The sequence below is a fragment of the Apteryx rowi genome, unplaced genomic scaffold (assembly GCF_003343035.1).
Source record: "Apteryx rowi isolate R43461 unplaced genomic scaffold, aptRow1 scaffold_164, whole genome shotgun sequence".
Lineage (NCBI taxonomy): Eukaryota > Metazoa > Chordata > Aves > Apterygiformes > Apterygidae > Apteryx > Apteryx rowi.
In genome coordinates this window covers 217,506-240,205 of record NW_020447908.1, presented here as the reverse complement: position 1 = coordinate 240,205, position 22,700 = coordinate 217,506, and the positions used below count along the sequence as shown (strand labels likewise).

The following is a 22,700-nucleotide window of genomic DNA, read 5'->3' as shown; positions in this document are numbered from 1 at the left end:
CATTTTGAATGAGAACAAACCCCAACCTGAAATAAACTCCTCCTATTGATCTAGGGGAAAACAGAGCCCATGGGAAAAAGTGACTGTATTTCCCAAGGCACAAAAAGAACATGGGTAAAACTGATTGTTGCTTGTATTTTCGGTGCAATCATAAAAACCTTGCTTGTTTTTGCTGTATAGTGAACCAATGGTCCACAACCCTTTTTGACCTTTGTTCAGAGTGCAAGTCACAAAAGCCAATGATGATGGGTGCTACAACCAGCTGGCTTAAATAAATAATTTCAACATCAATGCTTCTGCTCCTATTTCTGATGGGAGGTTGTTTCTCTGAGGTGGCTCCAAGAGGCAATGGTTCACCAGGTGTTCTGCCAGTGCTTGGAAGACAGTTGTCAGGAATCACACATGGATGGCCTGTTAGATCTAATTAACATGCAATTACTAAAGCTTTCTTATTATGTTTGAATGGCGATACAGCGCAAATGATCAGAAAAGCTACCTACCATAAGAGAAAGGATGAATGCTATTTTATGTGTAAAAAGTAGACAGACACATGTATCTGAGGAATCCTTGCTTCCTTTTTAATAGTAGTCTTAATAGCAACATATAATAATGAAAACTGTTTTATAAAAGACATCAATACTGGAGTACTGACACACAGACATTAGAATTCAATAGGCATCTAGAATTATATTGAATCATAATTATATTGAATCATTGTCCTTTGTAGTGCAGAGCTGCCTGTGATTCAATTTTGACTGTTCATTTAAAACACGTACTGATATTCTTTGTGGGGGAAGAGGGAGGAGTATACAGTAAAACTTCATTTTATGAGCGTCCTCTATACAGGCTGTAACAAAAAATGCTTTACTTCATTACAAAGATAAGTTATAATAAATAATAGCTAAACAAAAGATAAGATAAACTGGCAAGAGGAAAAAAGACATCTTCCCAATGTTTGTCAAATCAAAATAAACATAGCAGAAAAATTTAAAAAGGTTGTTCCAGATAGCAGGATATTCAGAAAAGAAGTTTTGTGCACCAGAAATGACCAAAAGGAGTGAAAAGACAAAAGAGAATGTTATCCRTAGGTAAGTGGAAGAAGTTGGGAAAGAAGTATGAAACAGAAAGATGAGTTTATGAAGTAAACTTGAGCAAGACTGTGGAGAACAAATACAAGTTGGATCTTGAAATGAAYAGAGGTTCTGCATGGCTGTTTGAGGGCTCAAGTAATGCTCATCCCTTTGCATGCTTGAGATAGGCTAAAGGTGGAAATATTGTACACATTCAGGAACAGCAGAAATTGGGTCAACCAAAGAGAAAAGAGTTATAACAGTCCTAGTGAAAGGAGCTGCAGGCATGGAGGACAAGATGGAGTCGAGACAGAAGGTGATGCTTCATCCCTTGGACGTATTTTGTTTTATGTTTAGCTTGTTATAGCTCCTTCTTTTCCTGACATGCAGTTGTTTATTGAATGTCAAGACTTTAACCAAGTGAAACGATGTGTTTCATTTCATAAAACAGGCCTGTTTCTAATCCACATTCCTGCTGTGACTCATTATAGCATTCTGTCCCATCCAACTCCACTTAATTTTAAAATACTACATTCCAATATTAACATTTTAAATCCATCAGTCTCCCAAATCATAGGACTTATCTGATTCTCTTTAAATAAAACTTGTGCTTTGGAAGAAAGTTTATTAAATGTTTTGAATTTTTGGGAAGGATTATAATTATGCCACAAGAGATTTAAATTCCAACCCTCCCCRTTCCATTAATCTTGAAAGTTAATTTCTGGTAGTGATGAAAGCTAAGGATGGATATAATGTGTTAGTTAGCATTCTAGCTTTCTTGTCAAACCACTAACTTCTGACAATGATGGCAAGTGCTTGTATTAAAAAACAGAAAGCCATGCAGCAGACGGCACGCTGCTTTGAAAGCATATGGCATTATATTTTTTTCCTCATTGAGCCACAGTGTAGAAGTATGTGTCAAAACAATATCTATTTTAGAAAGAAAGTGGTTAGATCCCATTGTTGATTTACACTCTCTTCACACTTTATGATGAAGTCAAAACTCATGRTAACCAGAGAAAGGAGTTGACTGCAAAGGCTGAATTCATTTGGTTTTAATCCCCAAAACAAATGATGAAAAGTGATGAGAAGTGAGAAAATGCAGACATATTCAGTGAGATTAAAACAGGAGAGAATGAAGTCCAATATTTACCAAATGTGCCTGGAAAAGCTACATCCATGGGCCCACACAGCTTTTCCCTTAAGGAAACACAGGTTTGCCCAATGGAAGAGGCTATACAGCAAAACAGCTTTACATTTAATTTTCAGATTAACACAGCTGAGATACTGAAAAAAATCTGAAAGTTCTTGTCAGTCAAGTACCTCACGAATTTGCCTTTCGAGGGCACATTTTTGGTATATGATTCCCTGATCATTCCAGTACTGAAGCACCATTTCCTGCACAGGGAATGGGTGTCCACTGTCTTCCTCAAGGAACAGGGTAGGAGGACTAAAACAAGAGTTATGCTTCTCAAAGCAAAACCACCTAAATATACTTTGTGAGCAGTGCTAGCAAAATGGGATGTAAGGCTTAATGAATGGGATTTGGGGCTATAATATTCCTCAGTGCAATGCAGGTCTTGCAGAGCATACTTCCAAAGACAAACCAAAGCAGATATATTCCTGGAAACTCTGCTGGGCCACGCTCATTTTCTTTTCCTTAGTGTCTAACTCAGCAATTCATTTGACCCTCTTCTGTAAATGTCCTCCTGTGTCTGCTTGGCCCTACGAACCAGCTGCCCTTTAGCCCCAGACATGCTCCCAAATGCTTCACTTATAGTATAATTGCACTTTTCATTTGGGATGAGATAGCATGTCAACAAGGCCATCACTCTATTTCTTTCAGTGGGAGTTGGATTGGACCATTACAGGGAGTCCGTGATGATCTCAGCACTCTACCCGCAGGTCAGAAATCCAGCAGGTACCCCTTTGAGCTAGGTAACACCATCCTCATTCCACAGCTCAGAAAAAAAGAAGCAAAGGACGAGTGATCCAGTGACTCAAATAAACTCATTCCCTGTCAGCGGCAAAACTGTAGCGGGAATTCTGCTATGCACCTCTCCGGCAGCACTGGTATTACCTTTACAAGGGATTTTGGAGTAACCTAGGGACCACAGATGCACACTGAACTTGTCAGAAATCAAGACCTCCGAACTAGCTGTTGAATACGCGAAAACTTGGCCCCAGTGGCAAACTTCAGGTCTGCTGCCCTGGRAGTCCTCCTGCTTAAGTTCATCCCAATGCTGCACCTTTTTTCAGGCCACATATATATAAAGATTTTAAGCATGTTCTTTCCTGCACAGAGATTTCACCCTTACCTTTATCTTTTTCTTGCTGGAATCCATGATCATTTTCCAGTCTGATCCATTGTTGCTGTAGCCGATCTTGAATTTTTTCATGAATACTTTGTTTTCTCTGTGCTTGCCTCCTTGAACAATTATGCCCCTAACTTTTTTCTCTTCACTAAGGTCTATCTGAAGCCATTCGTTTGTATATGGATGAGTAGTTGGTGGTAGCGCCCAGCCTGAACGGCTTGTTATGAGGCGAGCATTTTCTGGGATCCAGTTTCGATCAACTTGAGTAGATGCAGTAATCTGAGAGTCAGGAATGAGCCCCGACACCATTCCCAACATCCCAGAGCAAGGATAATCTACAGAGAGAAAACAAATAAATTAAAGCGTTAATCTCAACAAGCACCAAAATAGAGAAACAGAGAAACAGGACATATCAGTCAGTTCAAATATCATAAGAAATTACTTATTTTTGTTTCTTATATCCAAAATAATCTTTTTGGATTCTTATATAATTTTCATTGTTAAAACTTACACATCCTAGTTTTGGCAGGAGATGGAAGTACCAAAATACCACAGGTATTTCTGGGTTGATGGGAACCAAAAGTATCAGAAAACCCTATTCTATTCTTGTTTTCCATTCTTTTTGCTAAGTCAAAGGGAACAGGGTCACATCTGAATTTGTGGATATTTCCCCAGAGAAAACTCCCCAGATCAGCCAAAAACTGGCTACAGATTACTTAATTTTGAGGACATTAGAAATGGAAATATTGTATTATTCTGTACAATATAATTTATTGCTGTATGTGAGATTTTCCTATTCTGTTTCTTTGGTCTCTCAGGCTTTTCAAATGACACAGAAACTAAATAGTTGCTTCTTGTACAGTCCCAGTTAAATAAAGAATAAAAATATTAAAAGCTACTAACAAGGAATGAAGGTTTCTGATATAGAATGTAACAGTTCTGCTGATATTACCTTCATCTAACCTGAAAAGATTTCATAGAATGRCCTAGAATTCTTTAATTCAGCAATCAGTAATCTTATTTTCCTACTGGTTGGAAGCCAGTCATAAGAAGTATTTTCAAGACCAGAGAAATACTTTAAGGAAAATAAGATCCACAGAACTTTTCAAAATTAGTGTCAATGAACTGTGTAAAGAACTCTAAAAGGACACTAGACATTTTTAGAAAAATCAGCTTTTTTAAAAAAATTCAATCATTAACATTTTCATTATTCTATAACTTGCCATACAAGATCTTGGTACAGAAAATTATTTTTATTTTACATATAATCTTTTAACAAATTTGTTGTAGGAAATACAGAAAACTTAAAACAGGAAACTAAAAAAACTTCTAAAAAATTTGTGATTATGTCTGTTTTTTTTTTAAGATAGTGTTGTGATGATAACAAATACCAGTCTGTTCAGAAAGTATTTAGGACAATTGTTTGGTAGCTATCTGTGTGATGTAAATGAACTACATTCCAACAAAGTAATACTCATCACCAGTGGGAATGTGGAGTGATAAGTCTAGCTGCTGGAATAGGCTTTAGATCTAAGTGTTTGTATCTTGCATTGTTTTTAAACCTAGATAGGTATGTCTGTTCCTTGGTAAATCTGCTGAGACCCCCTGAAGTAACAGCAAATAGCAAGCAGGAGAAGGACTGGAGAGTAATGAAGGAAAAACAAGAGGGGAGTTTTTAAGAAATCTGTGCATCTCAGCTATTTTGCATGAAGCTGTAAAATAATTGCAAGAAAAGTAATTATACTTTATTTCTTTCACTTCTTAAAGCCAAACACTTAAAAGTTAATGCCAGAACAACATTCAGATAATGCTGGATTTTTGGGTTGTTGGGGTTTATTTTCTTTTTGATTTTGTTTATATTTCTATGTTGAGACCACATCTTTTCAGTGCAAATAGTGGAGCTGTATTTCACTAACAAAAATAAATAATTTCAAATAAAGAAATGAGAATTTTCATTGGTTTTAAAATTTTCCCAAGACCTACCTGTTATCTTGCAGCCATAAACTTCAAATCTCAGTGATACTCCATTTTCCCAAGATACAGGTCTAATTCGTACAAAACGTGTTAAAACTGGTTTAGCAAAAGGTCTGTAAACAACGTCAGTGGGATTGCTGTTCCCCTGAAATACCTTCACATGACAAGAAAAAGTATGTATTTGTTAGGTTTTCTTTTAAATGTTGTTTATAAATCCATGTTTTACAGATAATAATTATACAAGATCTAAACAGGGTTATTTTTGTGGGGGATGAGACAGAAAACTTKCATAGGGAACTATTTCATTAAACTCATAACACAATTTTTGCAGAGAAGTAAGCTTTCCTTGGGGAGGAAAAAAGAAGATGCAAGGTGTTGAGTGATATTAAATGAAATACAGGCTACCTGCAGAGTCCCATAACACCTCGTAATGCTGCTAGGTAGACCAGGAGAGCCTCAGGACCTTCAGGAGAACAGAACCTCACCTGAGTGCAACAAGGGTCTGACCCTCTCTGCCTATTTTGACAGGGATCGATATACGGGAATGACATACTTTGGGTCTTTGCTATCCAAGGGTTGCTGTGTCCTGGAAAAATCCCTTACTGCCCAATTTGGGCAGTTTTCACAGAATCACAGAATGGTTGAGGTTGGAAGGGACTTTTGGAGATCATCTAGTCCAACCCCTCTGCTCAAGCAGGGTCACCTACAGCACGTTGAACAGGATTGTGTCTAGACGGCTTTTGGACATCTCCAAGGATGGAGACTCCACAACCTCTCTGGGCAACCTGTTCCAGTGCTCTGTCACCCTCACAGTAAAGAAGTTTTTCCTCAGGTTCAGACAGAACTTCCCGTGTTTCAGTTTGTGCCCATTGTTTCTTAACTTGTCTCTGGGCACCACTGAGAAGAGTCTAGCCCCATTTTCTTGACACCCTTCCTTCTCGGTGGGGGATTCAGAGTGCCCTCTGAATGGCAGCACAGCCCTCTGGTGTATCAGCCACTCCTCCCAGTTTKGTATCGTCAGCAAACTTGCTGAGGGTGCACTCTGTCCCTTCATCCAGGCCACTGATGATAAGTTGAACAAGACTGGACCCAGTACTGACCCCTGGGGGACACCGCTAGCTACAGGCCTCCAACTAGAGAAGCTCGTACTTGTATAATGATGCAAAAAAGCTACAGAACCTCAGACTCAAAATTAAAGGTTTAAATTTCAGTTGGACCATGTAAAAATTCCTTYGAGGAGTTAGGATAAAATATATTACTTTCTCCCTGGGCTTAAGAGTTTTGTAGGGTGTAACCCGCAAACCTTGCTTTGCTAACCTTCTGTTGTGCAAAGCCTTTTTAGCAAGTAGTCAGTCTCCCTTTCTCCTTGCACACTGAGATGAAAGTATGTTTAAAATCTATGTAGCAAATTCTAAGATTTTCTCTACATCCCCTGAGGCTCACAGTCAAATTAGATGAACAATAAGACTTCCACAAGAAGGTACAGTATTGTGCTATGCTTTTATGTGGAGGATCCTGCAAGCACATTCCTTCCTAGCAGAGCAGAAACCTTGCAAAGTTCTAATCCAAAGAAGGTGATTCAGTTTCCTGCTTCTTCCTATGTAGAGAGGACCAGTTTCCTGTTGTTTTCCATGCATACAAACCCCTTGCCTTTTATGGGCCTTTCCTTACATATGGTGTCTACTTTCCTGTTTGTCACTTGCAGTAGCTGCACTAATTTGGAGTGGAGGTCAGCAGCACACAACTGTCAACTCGTCAGGCTCATTTTTTTTCTTAAAAAATTTAATATAGGAGGTTAATATCCAGCAAGAGATTTTAAATTAATCTACATTTTCTTTCAGCATTTTTTTTCTGGCAGGACCTTTTCTAGTTTTCTCAGGGACTGCATCTGAGAGAGGAACTGATTCTGTCTCAAACACACAACTCCTTGTACGTGATTTAGTGCAACATTAATGTGAAGCTTCCTTGAAGACAACTGTGGCTGCTGTGCTTTTGTTGTTACTTCAGTAGCTCAGTCTCCTTAACTTTTGATTTTGAATGAAGATATCGGAGGGAGGCTGGTGTGTATTTTTCCTGCCATGATCAACAGCAATTTTGTCATTTTAGAAACCTGAATTTTTTATAAACTCTTTGAACAAGTAAGACAGATCTAGGAACCGTTCTCACTAATTGAGAAGAGCACATACAATGGAAACTCATGTAAAATATACTCTTGGAGAGTTTACMAATTGAAGGTGGTAATAAAAATCAGGCATGGTCTGATTTTGAAAGAGGCATTTGTTCAGATCACGGGAATGAGAGCCAGGAAACCCTGTCTTCGCACACCAGCCGCAGCATTGGCTCTGCCTGCGACTTTGGGCAAGTCACTTATGGTACCTTTGTGCATCATTATACTGTGCCCACATTGTGGCATTTGACCTTCTAAGGTTCCTTCTCATCTGTAACACCAGGATAATACCTGTCAAAGAGAGGCTTTCAGGATTCATGTGTTACTGTTTTACAAAATGCTTCCAAGACAAAAAATATGTGTGTTAAACACTGCTACCATTTTGATCAGATAAATTTAGTGAACTTGAGGAACAAACCAGTAACTAAATATTTAGAGTTAGATACATTTACACTGATGGAACTTAATATGACACAGATATTCTGGATCCTTACAGAAGGGTCACAAAAAAGTTATTATTAAAGGAGGTGTCACAAAACTTTTCRGTTCCACCTGCCCCTGGCAGACGCTGGGGATGCTGCTCCTGGGCACATCCTGAGCAAGGTGGGAAGAGAGGCACAGAGACGCTGGGACTATTCCTGTGAGAGCCTGATAAGAATTGACTTCTCAGTAAAAAGCTTTATGCTCATGGTAGCGGATAATGAAGATTTTTCTTATGAGTGCCTAAAGCTGTTTGATTTGGAGGTCACAGAGAGCAAATCCACCGATAAATGGAAAGGTGATAAAAATCTATAAGGATGGAAAGATGTGCCTAATTATCTGTCTGTATGACCCCCATCACTGAGAACATCTAAGAAAATGCTAATGACTTACTAGCACTCCTGCAAGATAGCACGGCTATGTATGGGGAAATGAAGCACTGAAACACTGTGTATCCAGAGCTGCATGGCAGAGAAAGGACCTACATAATTTTTAAAATGTTCCCCATAATATTTTTCTCAAGGTCACATCAGAAATCTCTGGCAAACTGGGAAACAGAAGCCCAGTCCAGGGAAAAGACCCAAACTACTCAAATTTTTGTGAACACAACTGACAAGGCAGGCACCTTGCACCCTTTTCAGCTCTGTTTCTGTGGCCGTTAGTCCTAAAATAATTGTTATCTTTCAGATTTGGGATATTGTTAATCCTGACTGTGTTGATTAAACCTGTGATATCGTAATCCTTTTTTTAAACAACTAAAAGTAACTCAGCAGTTCAACAGCTTACTTCTTGACAGAAGAGAGGCAAAAGAAAAAAGACTTACGACAGGCTTGTTTCCCTCCTTAAGAGTAATCCAGTCCTCTCCATTGGAGCTGACATCTACACGGTATGTTTTCAGATAATATTCTTTCTTAGTTTCTTTTGAGATGGCTCCTTGGGTCCCAATTCCAGAAACAAAGCGGAGAAGGCCTAGATCTACCTGTGGTAGTGAATTGGGACATGAGGACAACTGGATTAGAGCATAACAATACTGCAGAAGTGAACCGCCCTCCCTCCACTCAGATATGTCTTACAGAGACCGTAAGGCTTTATGCAAAGAATATTGCAGTACATTGTTGATAACATGGTTATGATCTCCTCTTTCCTTAACAGTGTCATCACAGGAGGTGAGAACATTTGCCTGATCAGTCAGGAGGGCTGTTGACATGCTGGAGAATTATCTTTCCTTCATCAGGAGGAACCAGAGACTCCACCAGTGTGGGTGGGAGCCACCTGTCTGCAGAGAAGTTACTGGTGAAGTTCCTCAAGGACCAGTCTTGTGAACAATCTTACTTAATACTTTCATTAACAACCTTGCAGAGATGCTAATGAGATTTGCTGAGGATGCAAAGCTGCAAGGTATTTACAATGCAGAGGAGAATCACGCAGGGAGAAGCGGGTGACCCTGAGGACTGGAGTATTAGAAAGAGGACGAAATTTAATAGTGCAATATCAAAGTCACGCACTTAGGGAATGATAACTAGAATTTCTGCTAAAACCCGGGAGCTCATCACTTGCAAACAGAAGAGGAGAAAAGAATCCCATGGTGTATTCGTTAGTCACAAGATAATTATGAACCACTGAGTAATTTTGCTGGGAAAAAGGCAAATGAGTTCCAGTTTGTACCAAATGAGGCATTTGCAGAAAAGAGAAGGAATTATTAACACAAGTGTAATAATTCTGTTCTAACTGACAAATGAAGTGAACTTTAATCATGAGAAAAAAATGACATTTTGAACTTGCTGGGGAAATTAACACCGTGGTGTGCGGGCGAATGCAAGTTAGAGGCATTCTCTCTTTTTCACACACTCTCACTCTTTCTCTTTCCCTCATGGAGTTACCAAATGGAGAAGTGATCCAGGGTAATCCAGAAAAAATGCTATTTTTAATCTAGATCAGTTCCCTGATCTAGTTCATCATGTGGCATCATAAAAGTGGTATTGGCATAACTAGGAGGATGATGTGTGGTGCAGGAGTGTGGCTACTGAAATCAGTTCTGCTGGCAAAGGAAACTGGTCCCAGTGCACAAGTCCAGCTGCCAAAAGGTTGAAACTAGGCACAAAACTTTCCCACAGCCAGGCCGATGATAACGGCATTGAAACACCTGCCATTTTCTTATAGTCTTTCTTTAGCCATAAAAACAAAATGATTAAAATAAAATCAATTACCCTGCTTTCTCCACAGCTAGAACCCTCTTTGTTTCTTAAAGCAAACCAAATAATTTCAATATAAAATTAAACTATTCACAAAATATTAATCAGAATAATTTATTCCCCTAAAACTGAGTTCCCCAGACTTTAATAAGATAATAATAGGCTGAATTAACCCTTTTCATGTGAATGTCCGATGAACGTCTCAAGCTTTTCCATTATTTCCAAAGTATGCAGGATGCAAAATATATGTCCCCTGTGTTCCACAGGCATCCTTTTTCCTGGATGTATGTCATATGTCCAAGGGCGCTGGAGCAGTTAAATCAACATGCTCTGCATTCTCTCTCAAAGGGCCGAAGGAAGTGCTATTGAGGACAGACTGGCTGCTCTCTCAAAGCTCATGTCATATGCAAGTCATTTTAAATCTTCCAACACAAGAATAGCAGCCTTGTGTGTGAAAGATAGAATGAGCTTTCAGTGCAAAGCTCCTGTCCCTGCCATAATTTTTAAGCTGATAAAGGCTATACTTAACATTTTAGCCCTGGTCTTTAGGGGTGAAATACTGCACCATTTTGTTTTGTCATGATAAAAAAAAAAAAAATCAGTCTTAAAAAAAAGAAATCTGAACACTGCCTTACAAAAACAATCAAGTGATTTAAAGTAACTGGAGAGTCTCAGATGTTAGACTGTTGCAATCTGAAAGTTAATGGGGGAATCTGGGCATCATTGCACTGAGCAATCTCAGTTTAACTTCAAATGCTCTCCAAACTGTACTCGGCTGATTGTAAAGTGTGCTGCACTGAGTTATGTCCAATATCACATTCACTTCCAGGCTGAAGTGCACTTGAAAATCTGGAAGTCTGAGGGAGTACAGAGCTAAGTTATTTAAATGATCTGCTTCTCTTACAATTTGAAACAGCTCTTCAGTTTTRAAATGATTAGGGTCCCAAGCCTGTACCATTCCAACTGATTTGAAATGATTCTAGTACTTTTTTTTTTTAATATACAATAAGTACTTCATTGTGAATAAAGTCAAGCAATGGCCTATCACAAGAGTTCTAGATATTTGTAGCCAAGTTAAAATTTAACCTCGAGGGTGTAGGGGTAGATTTGATTATTTGACATCTGGGCAAATAATTACAGCTACCAGTCACTGAACATTCAGGCATTTCAGGCTTTTCCCATGAAAGAACTTTAGGTGCCTGAATTTTGCCCAGGCCCAAATGCTGATATTCAAAACTCCCACTCAACTCCTGAGGCACTGAAAGCCCCAAAGCACTTTCACCTACACCACTGCCCAGAACYAACTCCTGAATGTGCTCTGGATTTAGATGTCTATCTTCATGTCTGAAACCTGACAGGATTGAAAAATCAGGTAGAGACTCTCCTGTCAGAAGACAACAGTTCACAGGGACAGCACGAAGCTGAGTAGGTCTCCCATTTCTCGCCTGCAGGCTGGGAGGAGGAAAGCTCTGCTGCAGACCCTGGCGCTGGGACCTATTTAATGCAATGGAGGAGGAGGGCTGGGACCTACATCTCCTGTTGCTGAGGAGAGCAGCCTCTTCACACAGATGTGCTCTCCCTCCGGATCAGCAAATCTTTACGTATTTCATGAAAACGGTAACTATGTCAACAACAGGCCCATCCTGGAAAACCTGGAGACTGATGACTCAAGTGTTCAGCTGGATGCCACAGCTCTAAACCTGATCATGCAAAGACAAGATTTAAACCCAAATCTCCTGCATTCCAGGCAATATTTTCTCATAAGTTACAGAGAAAAAAGGAATAACCCAGCTCTGTCAGTGCTTTGTGAGGAAAGAGCTGTTCACACAACAATGGTGGGGTTGAGCAGCTGAAGAGCAGAAGGGCTGGAGCTGTCTGTGCTAATTCAACCTTGGAGCGGAAGTCAAGGAGAGAGGTAGAGCTCAAGGCATATTCCTCCCTTTGACAGATCTCCGCTGTGGCCTTCGGAGGAACTGTTCCTCTCCAGGCATACAAAACCAGAACTGCAACACTGAGTGCCTCTCCGTAGTGCCAAAGTTGTAAATCAAGCCCTAAATTTACATATTTTCTTCTCTAAGTAAGATGATAGAAATAAATTATGTAGAAAACTACCCTGGAAACTGTATGACATGTTTCGCGGGTGTGTTAAACTCACCCTTGTTAATCACTTTGTGATGCATTTTGTTTTTCTTTCTCATGTTTTGTGAAGCTATATGAAACTTTACCATCTGTAAAATGCAAGATTGTGCATAAAATACACATTCTAAATGTCACAGGAGTTACTTAGAGTTGAAACTCAACCATATTAACTTCTATTACAAACTGGAGCCTGAAGGTATCAAAAGGCATCTGGGGTAATATGCAGCTCTTTCACACTGTAATACCCAGAGGAACCACTGCAGAGGACAGTAGTTCTAGGACAACTGTGTTGCTAAACAGATAGGATTTCTTATGCTTTTTGGAGCTTCTACTTATAGAGTCCAGCTGTCCATGTAAGTTCCAGTCAAGTTAGTATGTCCTTTGCACAAAGGTCTCCAAGTGTTAACATGAACTGAGGTAGCCCACTTTTCTCAGATCYTGTCTCGTCCAGCTGAGATAATAGTATGAACCCTTGACAGCTAGCTTTTGTTTTGGACTAGTTGTCCTTTTTGTTTTAAGAACCTGTGTTTCATGTAAAATGACCTGCAGAGAGATGTGGTGATGAAATACTGTACTTTTGAAAATGAACATCAAATGCATTTCCCTACAATTATTTGACATTTAACTTTCCGCACGTATGATAAACAAACATCTGGTATTTATTTTACAGGATGCAAAAGATTTGTAACTTATTGCATGCTGTATGTCAGTGATCCGAAATAGGCAGCTGTCTCCAAACCTGAAATCATGACACTTCACTTCCGTGACCAGGACTTTAGCTTTAACTAACTGTAGTACGCTGGTAGGTTTTTTTCAAATGTCCTTTATGTTCATTCAGATTAAAAAGCATATCTTCTCCAGAAAATGATGCCTTAGGACCTTATCCAACACACACAGTCTTTGACAATTGCCTGGGCTGCAATGTGACTACCCTTATGTGTAAGTACAACACTGGGAGCAAACCTGCCTGTAGGAATGGGCCCTAACATACATGAAAAGAGGAACATCTCAAATGTATATTTTTTTCCAGGAAAGAAACATTCATATAAAAAAGATACAGTTGTTTCTGCTTCTAAAATCAATTTATTTCCTGTGACATCCTATTGCAAGATGCTAGCTGTTTCTACATATGAATTACTTCCTCACTATTTATTCTTCAATATTACATCCAGGAAAAATACTTTTTATTGCTGTCTCCAAAAAATGTGTGTGTGGGGGGGGTGACACATTTTTAAGGCATAGATATGCAAGGGGTGGCATGCACATTTTACTCGAAAACAGCTAAGGAGAAGCACAAAGAATAACATTTAGCTCTGCACAGTATATCATGTAGCAAATCTTAGCTAACTGCTGATTAAAAAACAACACACAACATGTGAGACATGGAATGAATATTGCTGCTTCCTGTAGTCGTACACAACCATGTCATACTATGGAAGACCTTACTTTTGGAATGAAAATCTGCCTTACTGAATAAAATACAGTCACTGAGGCAGCTGTAGCAAGGGAGCAGTTTTACCAGCTTTTAACACTCCTACTGTAGGTCTGCTCAACAGCCTGAGAAAATAAAGGACAAAGTGCTGGAGTTTGATTAACAACAGGAAGCTTTTTGTTGTGGGCATCTCTTGTGGCTTGAAAAGCTGTATAATCCATCACTTGACACAACATACCAAAGTAAATATTTTTGGAGAACTGTGTCATTTCCCTAGATAGCATACATTGCTCCGAGCCAGATTAACTGTTGTGATGCTTCACTGGTCTTCTATCAAATATTTTAATTAAGCAGGAGTTGATCTTTTTCATTAGTATAACCTCTATTTTTTATTAGGTGTTGGTGTTGATTTGACCAATCACATTATGCCATGATGTATGTACAACTATCAATTAATTCCTTTATGCATTGACCTTTAAGTAAAAAAGACTACAAAGTTAAGTTAAAGTGGCACAGAGTTTAGTAGAAATTCTGAAATGAAAGAAGTTTCATTAATTTGGTGGAAAATTACTTCCAATAGTCTTTGTCCTTGAAATGAGTGGTCATTACAATACCACAATGCCTTGATTAATGACACAATGTAAATATTTATCTTGGATTTAAGTGAAAAGTAAAGTTGTAAACCATTTCAGATTTCTGTGCAAAATTCTCAGTGATATTAGTGGCAGCCCCATACAGAAAATGAGGAGAAAATATTGCTGTTAGTTGGATCTTTCCTGAGTCACTGAAGTCTTTCTCATTGACCTTGACAGGAACATCCTGAAGGCCCCAGAAGAGAAAGCATCTAATCACATGCTCGACTTCTAGTCTGTGCTTAGAAACTGCCCTAAATTGGTATGCTTTACCGAACTGATATTTATGTGAATTGGCAAAAATGGGAAAGTATGAAAGAGAAAGATGCGCAAACATTCATGCCAAAGAAATAACAACACTTGGCAGCAGAAAGGGAATGAACGTTCTTTAGCAGTTGAAATATTTCTTGCAATCTTAGCCCTCTGCCCAAATCCTTTTTTGCAGCAGAAAAAATGTAAATGTAAAGCTTTCCCCATCTGAAAACAAGGAATTGTTTCAAAGCAGGCTATCACATTGAGATACTGATGCTGCAATTGCAGTATTGAGTACAGCAATTTTTTTTAGAAGCAGGTCAGCCTGTTTCTATAAGATAAAATTTAAGAAAATGATGAAAAAGTATGACTGGCAGACATAAAAGAACCTCAGTCACCCTTATGGTGCTTGTTGGAGAAAGCAAAAATGTGGAAAGTGTAAGAAAAATGAAAGCCAAAAACAAAACAAGAAAAAAGAAAAGACAAGAAAAAATGAAAGAAAAGGCCTCTGTGTCTCTGACAGAGAAAAGATAATGCTTGTGTGGGCTGTGTTGCATCTGGATTCATGGCACATTCTCCCACTCTTATGTTAATTTTTTTTTGCATAAATCAGAAGCAACTAATTAAAAAAGAAATATTTAATTCTGACATGTTCTTTGAACTGGTGTTCCATCTGGTTCTGTTTGAATAGTAAAATCTGCTGTAGTTGTAAAAATTGGCAAGCAGCACTCTGGTAAAGAGAAACAAAAGAGACTCAGTACAGCAGGTTAATACACTAGCATTTCAACTTGAGACATTTCCAGAATTCAGCAAACCAAATCGCTCCAGTATGGAAATTATAAAGATCAAATGCGAAAGAGAAATGCGTTAGTGGGCTGGGAGAAGCATTGCCACTGGTATACATTAGCTGTGTGTGATATTTTTAGTGAGAGTCTTTGAAGGAGTTTGGTTTAAAAGCAAGGGCAATGCAATGTTCTCCTGAAATGGGCTAACTGTATTTTATGAAATGTGTCCACTGCACACTCAGTGATAGGGACCGATCCTCCAGCTATTCATTTTCAAGCTCCACCTTAAGCCTTCTTACAGTGCTCTGATGTAACATAACCGCTATTCAGAAGACTCAGCAAATAACCTTCTTCCTAATTTATTTTTTACTTGAAAACTACTTAAAACTTGAACACCAAGACACAATAAACTCTGATAACAAAGAGAGGAAAATGTAATAGTATTGGGATTTCTATAGACTCCAGGATCTAAGTAATCAGCATCTTATGCCATTCGAACCCTCTCTGTAGCAATGAAGAGAAAGGCTGATTAACTCCCCATGCTTTAGAAAAAGATTGTTTTACATCTTGCAGGAGCATATCTTGCTGTGAAATATTACTTCTTTAAAATTAAAACCTTTGCTTCAGCACTACATTAACTTGCAAATGGATAACCTAAGACATTTACAATGACTTGGTCAAAAAAAGAAGGAATGTGAATGGCCCCTTTCTCCAGCTAAGATACTTAGGAACCCTTGCTGAGCAATAAATGAGTCAGGAACGTAATACTTTTAATTAACGTTTTCTGAATACTTATTTGTAATTTACATTTAATTTTAAATCTGAGCTTAATCCTCTGATCTGGAAAGAAGACAACTATTTAGCGCAGTTTGAATGTAACCTTCCCCAATCTGTGTTAGAAACTATAGAAAAGGGAAACTCTATAGCAATACTTGCAGAACCACTCTTTTCTGAGAGAAGGGGATAATTGTAGGACTTTTTTCCCCCCAGTGTACTGAGCAACTAACATTCACAAATGGAAAACAAGTAACCCAAAGCTTCTCTATCAAACTGCTTCACATGTGAATAATGGTGCTTTGCGTGGAAAACACTGAATTTTGCCTATAAAGTTCTTCCGTATCGTTTTGCCAGCTGCTGTCCTGTTGAAATCAGAGGGCACAGGCAGCAGGGCTTGACTGGTAATACATTTTGTCATTTGAATACAAGTACAATATTACCCATGCATAATCACACAGAAATAACCTCTGCTGCTTCCTTTCTCCACAAACCTGTGCTAATTCAGTAGGAGGCTGGTAAGTGACAGTGTGATATACTACGACGAATTATACCTCTACTTTCTCAGGCCTTGATGGTGCAAATCTGACTGTGCCATTACTCCATCCAGACAGAGCTCCGCTGAAATCACTGGAATTTGCTACGGTTAGATTTTTTTGAAAGTTCAGACTCTGGATTTTCTATCAGAAATAGCAACAAAATGGGAAAGACTGCCAGTGTCTAAGATTTAATCCTTTTTAAGCCTAATTTCACTGGCAATTTGAATAGGTATATAACCTGTGTCACATAGAAATATATGTATTCTCTTGTGATCAGCTCTCTCATCTTGGAAAATCGGCACAGTCTCTTTAAATCAGTCAGTCATCCACAGGAGTCTGCATTCATTTATTCTCTGTTAAATGGAACTGTCAGTTTTGTTGCACCAAAATTCGATTTTCTATTTCATACACATTGTGTATGATGATTTTAATTTACTACTGGGTCACCAAACAAGTCACCCTCGTTTTAAAAATATGAGTTTCTGATACCTTCTAGAAACATGTCAGGTAACTGTAGTTAGACGGTGTGGTGAGTGTACTGTAAATGTGTGGAGAAGAATGAAAGACAAAGGACATACACGCAAGCATCATTTCACTTCTTCTTTAGTACGTCCCTCAGCACGTACAGATTGGAGACCTCTGAGCGTGCTTGGAAGAACTTCTCTTGGTCCCAGGCCAGAGCGGGGGAGAAGGACGGGGCAGGGCAGGAGGGGGGGTCAGGCTAGCAGCTCCCAAGGAGATTTCCCCTCCGCGGCTGGAGCAAAGCTGGGAGAGCGGCTGCCCCCAGCTCTGCCCGCCTTTCAGCAAAGCCTGCTCAGCCTCCATGATCTCCTTTCCAGGGTTTCTTTGGCCCAAGAGCAGTGCCTGGTTTGCACATCCCCTATGCTGTCGCTCTCTCAAAGTCGCTCTATCTCCAGCTATGCAAAGGGCACAGCTATTGATTTCTAAGTGCTGCTGCTTTTTAAAACAAACACAGGATGTATTTTCTTAGTTAAGCATATCATGAAAGGGAGTAACACTACTATGGATAGTTAATTTTTAAGCCTGATAAGAGCATTTTAAAATTATTCTGTACTATGTCTGCCCTTCAGCCCATAGTTTGATTTTAACAGAATTTGCAATGGAAGTGCTTGTTCTTGTCTGTGTTAAGGCTGAAGGCCACTTTAGTGAGTATTACAATAATCTACAACCTACATATGACTAGTTAAAATATGCCCTGGTTTTATATGGGATAGGACGAATCAATCTTTTCAGCAGCTTCAGAGGATCAACACCAGAAATGAAGGTGGTCCAAAACGTTCAACACCGGAGGCTGCGGAGGAGAGAAAAACCAGACTCCATAGGTACAGCTGCTTGTTGGAAGTTATGTGTAAACAGTCCTTCTCTGATGAGAAGCCAGTTGTTCCTGAAAACAGATGAACCAAACCTCAGTTTAATGTTTGGTCAACTGTGTTTTCTCTGCTAGTAGGCTTTGTTTATCAGATAGCTATGAAGTTTACACTGATGCCGTTTTGAAGATTTTTTTAAAACCTTGAATAAAAACATTAGAGGGAAGGAAAAATGGAATTATTTCCCTGTTGAAATACTTCTTTTTTATGGGAAGAAGACAAATTGCTTTCTGAAGGGCAGGTATTTATGTCTTGGAGGAAATCTCATTTATCCTTCCACTTTACCTATTTTGCTACTGCTGTGAAAATGTCACCTAATGGGCAGAGCAGAATTAAACTGGGACAGAAAAGCAGGATAACACAAGGACGGGGGAGGTAAATAGCTCAGCAACAGAAAATCTGGAGCATGGATGCAGGGATGGGGATGGACCCATAGGACTTGTGAACTCTTCAGCTTGACACTACTATGCAAGTGTGGAAGGAGTGAATAAAAAAGCACAGTCGCCTCTGTGAAGCACTTGACAATACACCTATAATCTCCAGCGCAGGGCCAACCCCACGAGAACCAAGACCTTTAGCTCAGTAACAACTACGCTTATTACGACCCGCCTCAGCTGCGCGTTCTTACCCAAAACTGTGCTTGCAGCCACTACCCTTAGTCATTTAATGTCTAGCCTTGAGCTCTCTACTGCCTGCATTTTGACACCTGCCTAGTCCTGTAGATTAATTTATTTCTGCTGGACTAGGAAAAATCTCCTTTTGAGATACCTTCCTTCACACCTGCAGAAAGCCGTGGCCATGGCAGAAGACATGTGCGTGCAGCGCGTGGTAGCTGGGTGGGCAAGGCTGCCTGAGCCCACGCAGGGCTCTGCAAATTGCCTGAGAGCCCGTGCCCCTACAAAGCACAATGGCACAAACATCTGACTTTTTCGGTTCAGTGTCAGTTAAAAACGGCAAACAATAAAAAAAAGTTTTAAGATGAGCCAAACTGCACAAATCCAGTGAGTGGGAAAAAAGAGAGAAAGAAGAATCATTTAGTACTGAATGAAATATTTCACTCAAATGGGAATGAAAAATTTTGTCCTAATTACCTGTTTTTAAGTGGCTTTAATTTCTGTGAAAGAAAGTAGCAAAAAAAGTTGTTGAAATTAAAAAAAAAAACCTGTAGTGTTTTGTTTAAAAAACATATTAAAAACTTAATTTTTTCCCCCTGGAACCAACTATGCAGTGAAAGTAAGATAAATTCACAAAATCATGTTAGTAGCTGCTGAATCGGTGCTTTTTCTGGACACTTTTAATTTGCTATGTCAGCTCTAAAGAGCCATCTGTCTTGCAGCCGTGGAGGGGCCATAGGGCTGGCCGGGGACGTGGATGCAGAGGTAATTACAGCATTACATACCAGCTACCCAGACCTCTGCATAACGGATCCCCTGGAAGAGCTGCAAGGGTTACACTGATGAGGCTGGCAGTGGAGGCTCGGAGGGGTCCTGCTTCTGCTGTGCCTCCGTATGTCGCGGGTGGGATTGCTCGGAGCCACGCAGGAATCCCCTCTGCATCCAGGCTGACGCTGAAACATGTCAGAGGGATGTAGAGGGGATTTGCTTCTCCACTGTGTTTTGCACCTGCACTTCTGGAGCAATAAGGCTGCCAGCGGTTTTGCACTGTTCTCTGAGCATCYCCTCAGCCTCCCCAGAGTGATAAATCTATGGCTGGGAAATTTCTGGTACTAAAATAGCTCTTAAAGCACTTTGAATAATCAAAAAAACTTCATACTTTGTAGAGTCCTTTTATATCTCCCTCTCCCTCCTGTCTGATTTCAGTACTCACCTTTGTGAAACTGTACCATTTATTCCCACATCACAACAAACAAAGGTACGAATGCATCCTGCTGGGTCAATTAACCCCAGTTCTGCACTGTGTCACAGTCTGTGGTGGCTGTGATTTCCAGAAAGGAATATTCTTTTGTCATTCTTTACCCATGTGCAAACATATGTTAAGACCATAAGACAACTGCAACGCTTCTTCACACAAAGCTAACTCTGCTTTTTATAATTTCTGGAGTGCAGTTATGAACTGTAAAATGACATGAACCAAAAACGTGATAACATATATTCTAAAATGGTAGAGAAAATGAAGAACTGACAGTTTTTGTGCTTTCATGTCAAAATACTCCCTAATGATGGGTAAGCCTTGCCATAAAGCCTATGAACTTCAGCTCTCAGGCAGTCCTTTAAAGACTAGGAGAACTTGAAGGCTGAGGTTTCACATTATTATACGCAGTAATACGATGCACTTCACTGCAATATCAAACTCCAGAGGAAATAATAATAAAAACAACAGGCATTGTTGACTTGCACTTCCTTGAGCTTTCATGTGAAACATTTAGATAAGCTTGCTCAGTAAAGTCAGCCTAAGCAACTGCCTGATGTAAGAATAAACCTGCTAACAAAATAAATGTGCTGTGCAGTAGCCTATATAAATACTGACTATATTTTTAAGTGAATACCTGATAAAGAAATAAGCTACGACACAGATAAAAGGTTGAGACACCAAATGATGAACTGCAATTATTTTCAAATCTCCTGCAGGAATAAATCTGTATTAATCTATATACCAGTTTACATCAGTGATGCATGCTTCTGGGTTTTGCTTCCAAAGGAACAAGTAACAGAGAATACAGGGTACTACGAGTGTACAGGAACGAAGACAAATGTGGAAGGCAAATTCCATTTCAGAGGTCCCTCTCATTCTGATGAAGTGGTGTATACATAGAAGTGTTTAAAATCAATGGAAGTGTATTTTCCTTGCACGGGAGAGTTAGTGTTAAGTAAACAACCGATATTTCAATCAGTGGAGGTGAGCGGGATCTCCCAGGTTGCTTTCCATGGAGGCCTGTTCTCACCTCTCTCTGGCCTTTCTTTTGAAATGCTGCGAGAGGCAGAGGGCTAATTTTGTACCAGATCAGCTGAAACTCCTAGCGAAGACGAGTCTAGAAATTGCTGTGAAAGAGTCATAGGTGCCAAAGCGATGGGTGTGGGAAAAGGTCTAGATGGGCAGGCGGAGGCTCTAGGGGCCAGACCAGACCTGCCCTCCCTGCAAAGCCTCTCACTCAGGCCAGTGTCCAGCCACTGGTACTACATCTGCGCCCCACTGAAAAACCCAGTAGCACAAATTAGCCATTTCTGTCAGTGTAGCCAGAGCGCACAGTATGGAGTTCATCTTAGCTGTACGGCCTTAGGTCTGCTGCAGAATGACAGATAATACCCGCTCCAGAGTGTAATGTCTATTTGTGCAATGTTAACCCCCATAAATCTGAAACAAATTTGAACTGGCCGAGTGTGTTTATATCAGCTCGGTGCTTTTTACCCTATGGCTGCAAAGTTTTCATCTGCTACTAGGATTTTTAAAGCTAGGTTTACTGTTTTGTCCAGCCCCAGCCATAGCGTGAACTAAAGATCATGTGTTATTAACAAGTGCACTCTGCTTCCCGGGCAAGCAAGCTGGAGGTCTCACTCAGTGCTACATGATGAGAGAAAAATTGCACCACCCAGAAACTATCATCTAGCTCGGTGGGAGGGTAGAGATTTGTGTTATATGCATTAGAAGAAACATTTTGATAGAAAACATGCTGATTCTGCAGTAAAAGTACCCAGAAGGTGTTGCTCGTTGTGGGTTTGCGAACCCACGCCGTTATGAGGATTGATGACAGCACAGGTTACCAGTGACCCTAGTAACAGGCAATCAGTCTCCCTCCAAAACCACACACACGCTGGTCTCAGGTGTGTTTAGTCTGACGCACCGATCTGGCACAGGGCTGGCCCTGGAGCTGGCCACGCGTCTACGCAGCCCCGCGGGGAGCCAGCCGAGAGCTCTCGGCGCCTCTCCGAGCCCCAGGGGCCTGCGCCTGGAGCGGGCCACGGCTCGGGCTCACGGCTTCAAAGCGAGATACAAACTGTTCCCTGAATACAAGGATTTCACATGTTACTTTTCACATGAGTGTAAATATAACTGCTGTTCTTAAATGTGAACATTAAATCTACTCTGTAAAAATACAATTACTGCTGCCATGGCAGAAATCTGTSGTCCCTTTTGAAGGAATGCCTTGAAAATGCAATCATAAAATCCCTGCACGTTATGGATTTCATTAACATTGTACTCCCCCAGGATTCCCAATTGCACAATAACAGGAGTTCTTTAAATTTTAAATACCACAGACAGGAACAGTTTCACTAAAACCAGATGTGAAAGCCTCGTACCGGCCTTCTTACTGGTTCTAAGTACTGAAACTGGCTGGTAATTGATACCTATTAACATGTTTGCTGTTCAGATTACAGAAATGGAAACACTATACTATTTTTCCTGTGAAAGGATACGTTAATGAGGGACAATGACTTATATTTCAATGGCAGTTCCCTGCTCTTGACTAAATTAAAGGGCTGTTTTTATTTTCTATTTTAAATTATGCTGTTTCACACTGAAGGGCAGCTGAGTGTGTGAAACGTAAGTGTAATGAACAAGTAGGTTTAGCTTAAGGTTGGGGAGCTAATAATATCCCATATGA

At 39.9% G+C, this 22,700-nt stretch overlaps 1 protein-coding gene across 1 annotated transcript in view; it reads right to left on the bottom strand.

Annotated features, from left to right (window-relative positions):
• The window catches only part of NRP1 (neuropilin 1), a 114,946-nt gene that overhangs the window by 25,900 nt on the left and 66,346 nt on the right, over positions 1 to 22,700 (bottom strand). Inside the window, exons 7-9 of the mRNA XM_026060074.1 lie at positions 8,830 to 8,985; positions 5,369 to 5,513; positions 3,389 to 3,720 (exon numbers count right to left, since the gene is read on the bottom strand). Of these exons, the coding sequence (XP_025915859.1) occupies positions 3,389 to 3,720; positions 5,369 to 5,513; positions 8,830 to 8,985 (633 nt within the window). The remainder of the gene's footprint in view (positions 1 to 3,388; positions 3,721 to 5,368; positions 5,514 to 8,829; positions 8,986 to 22,700) is intronic.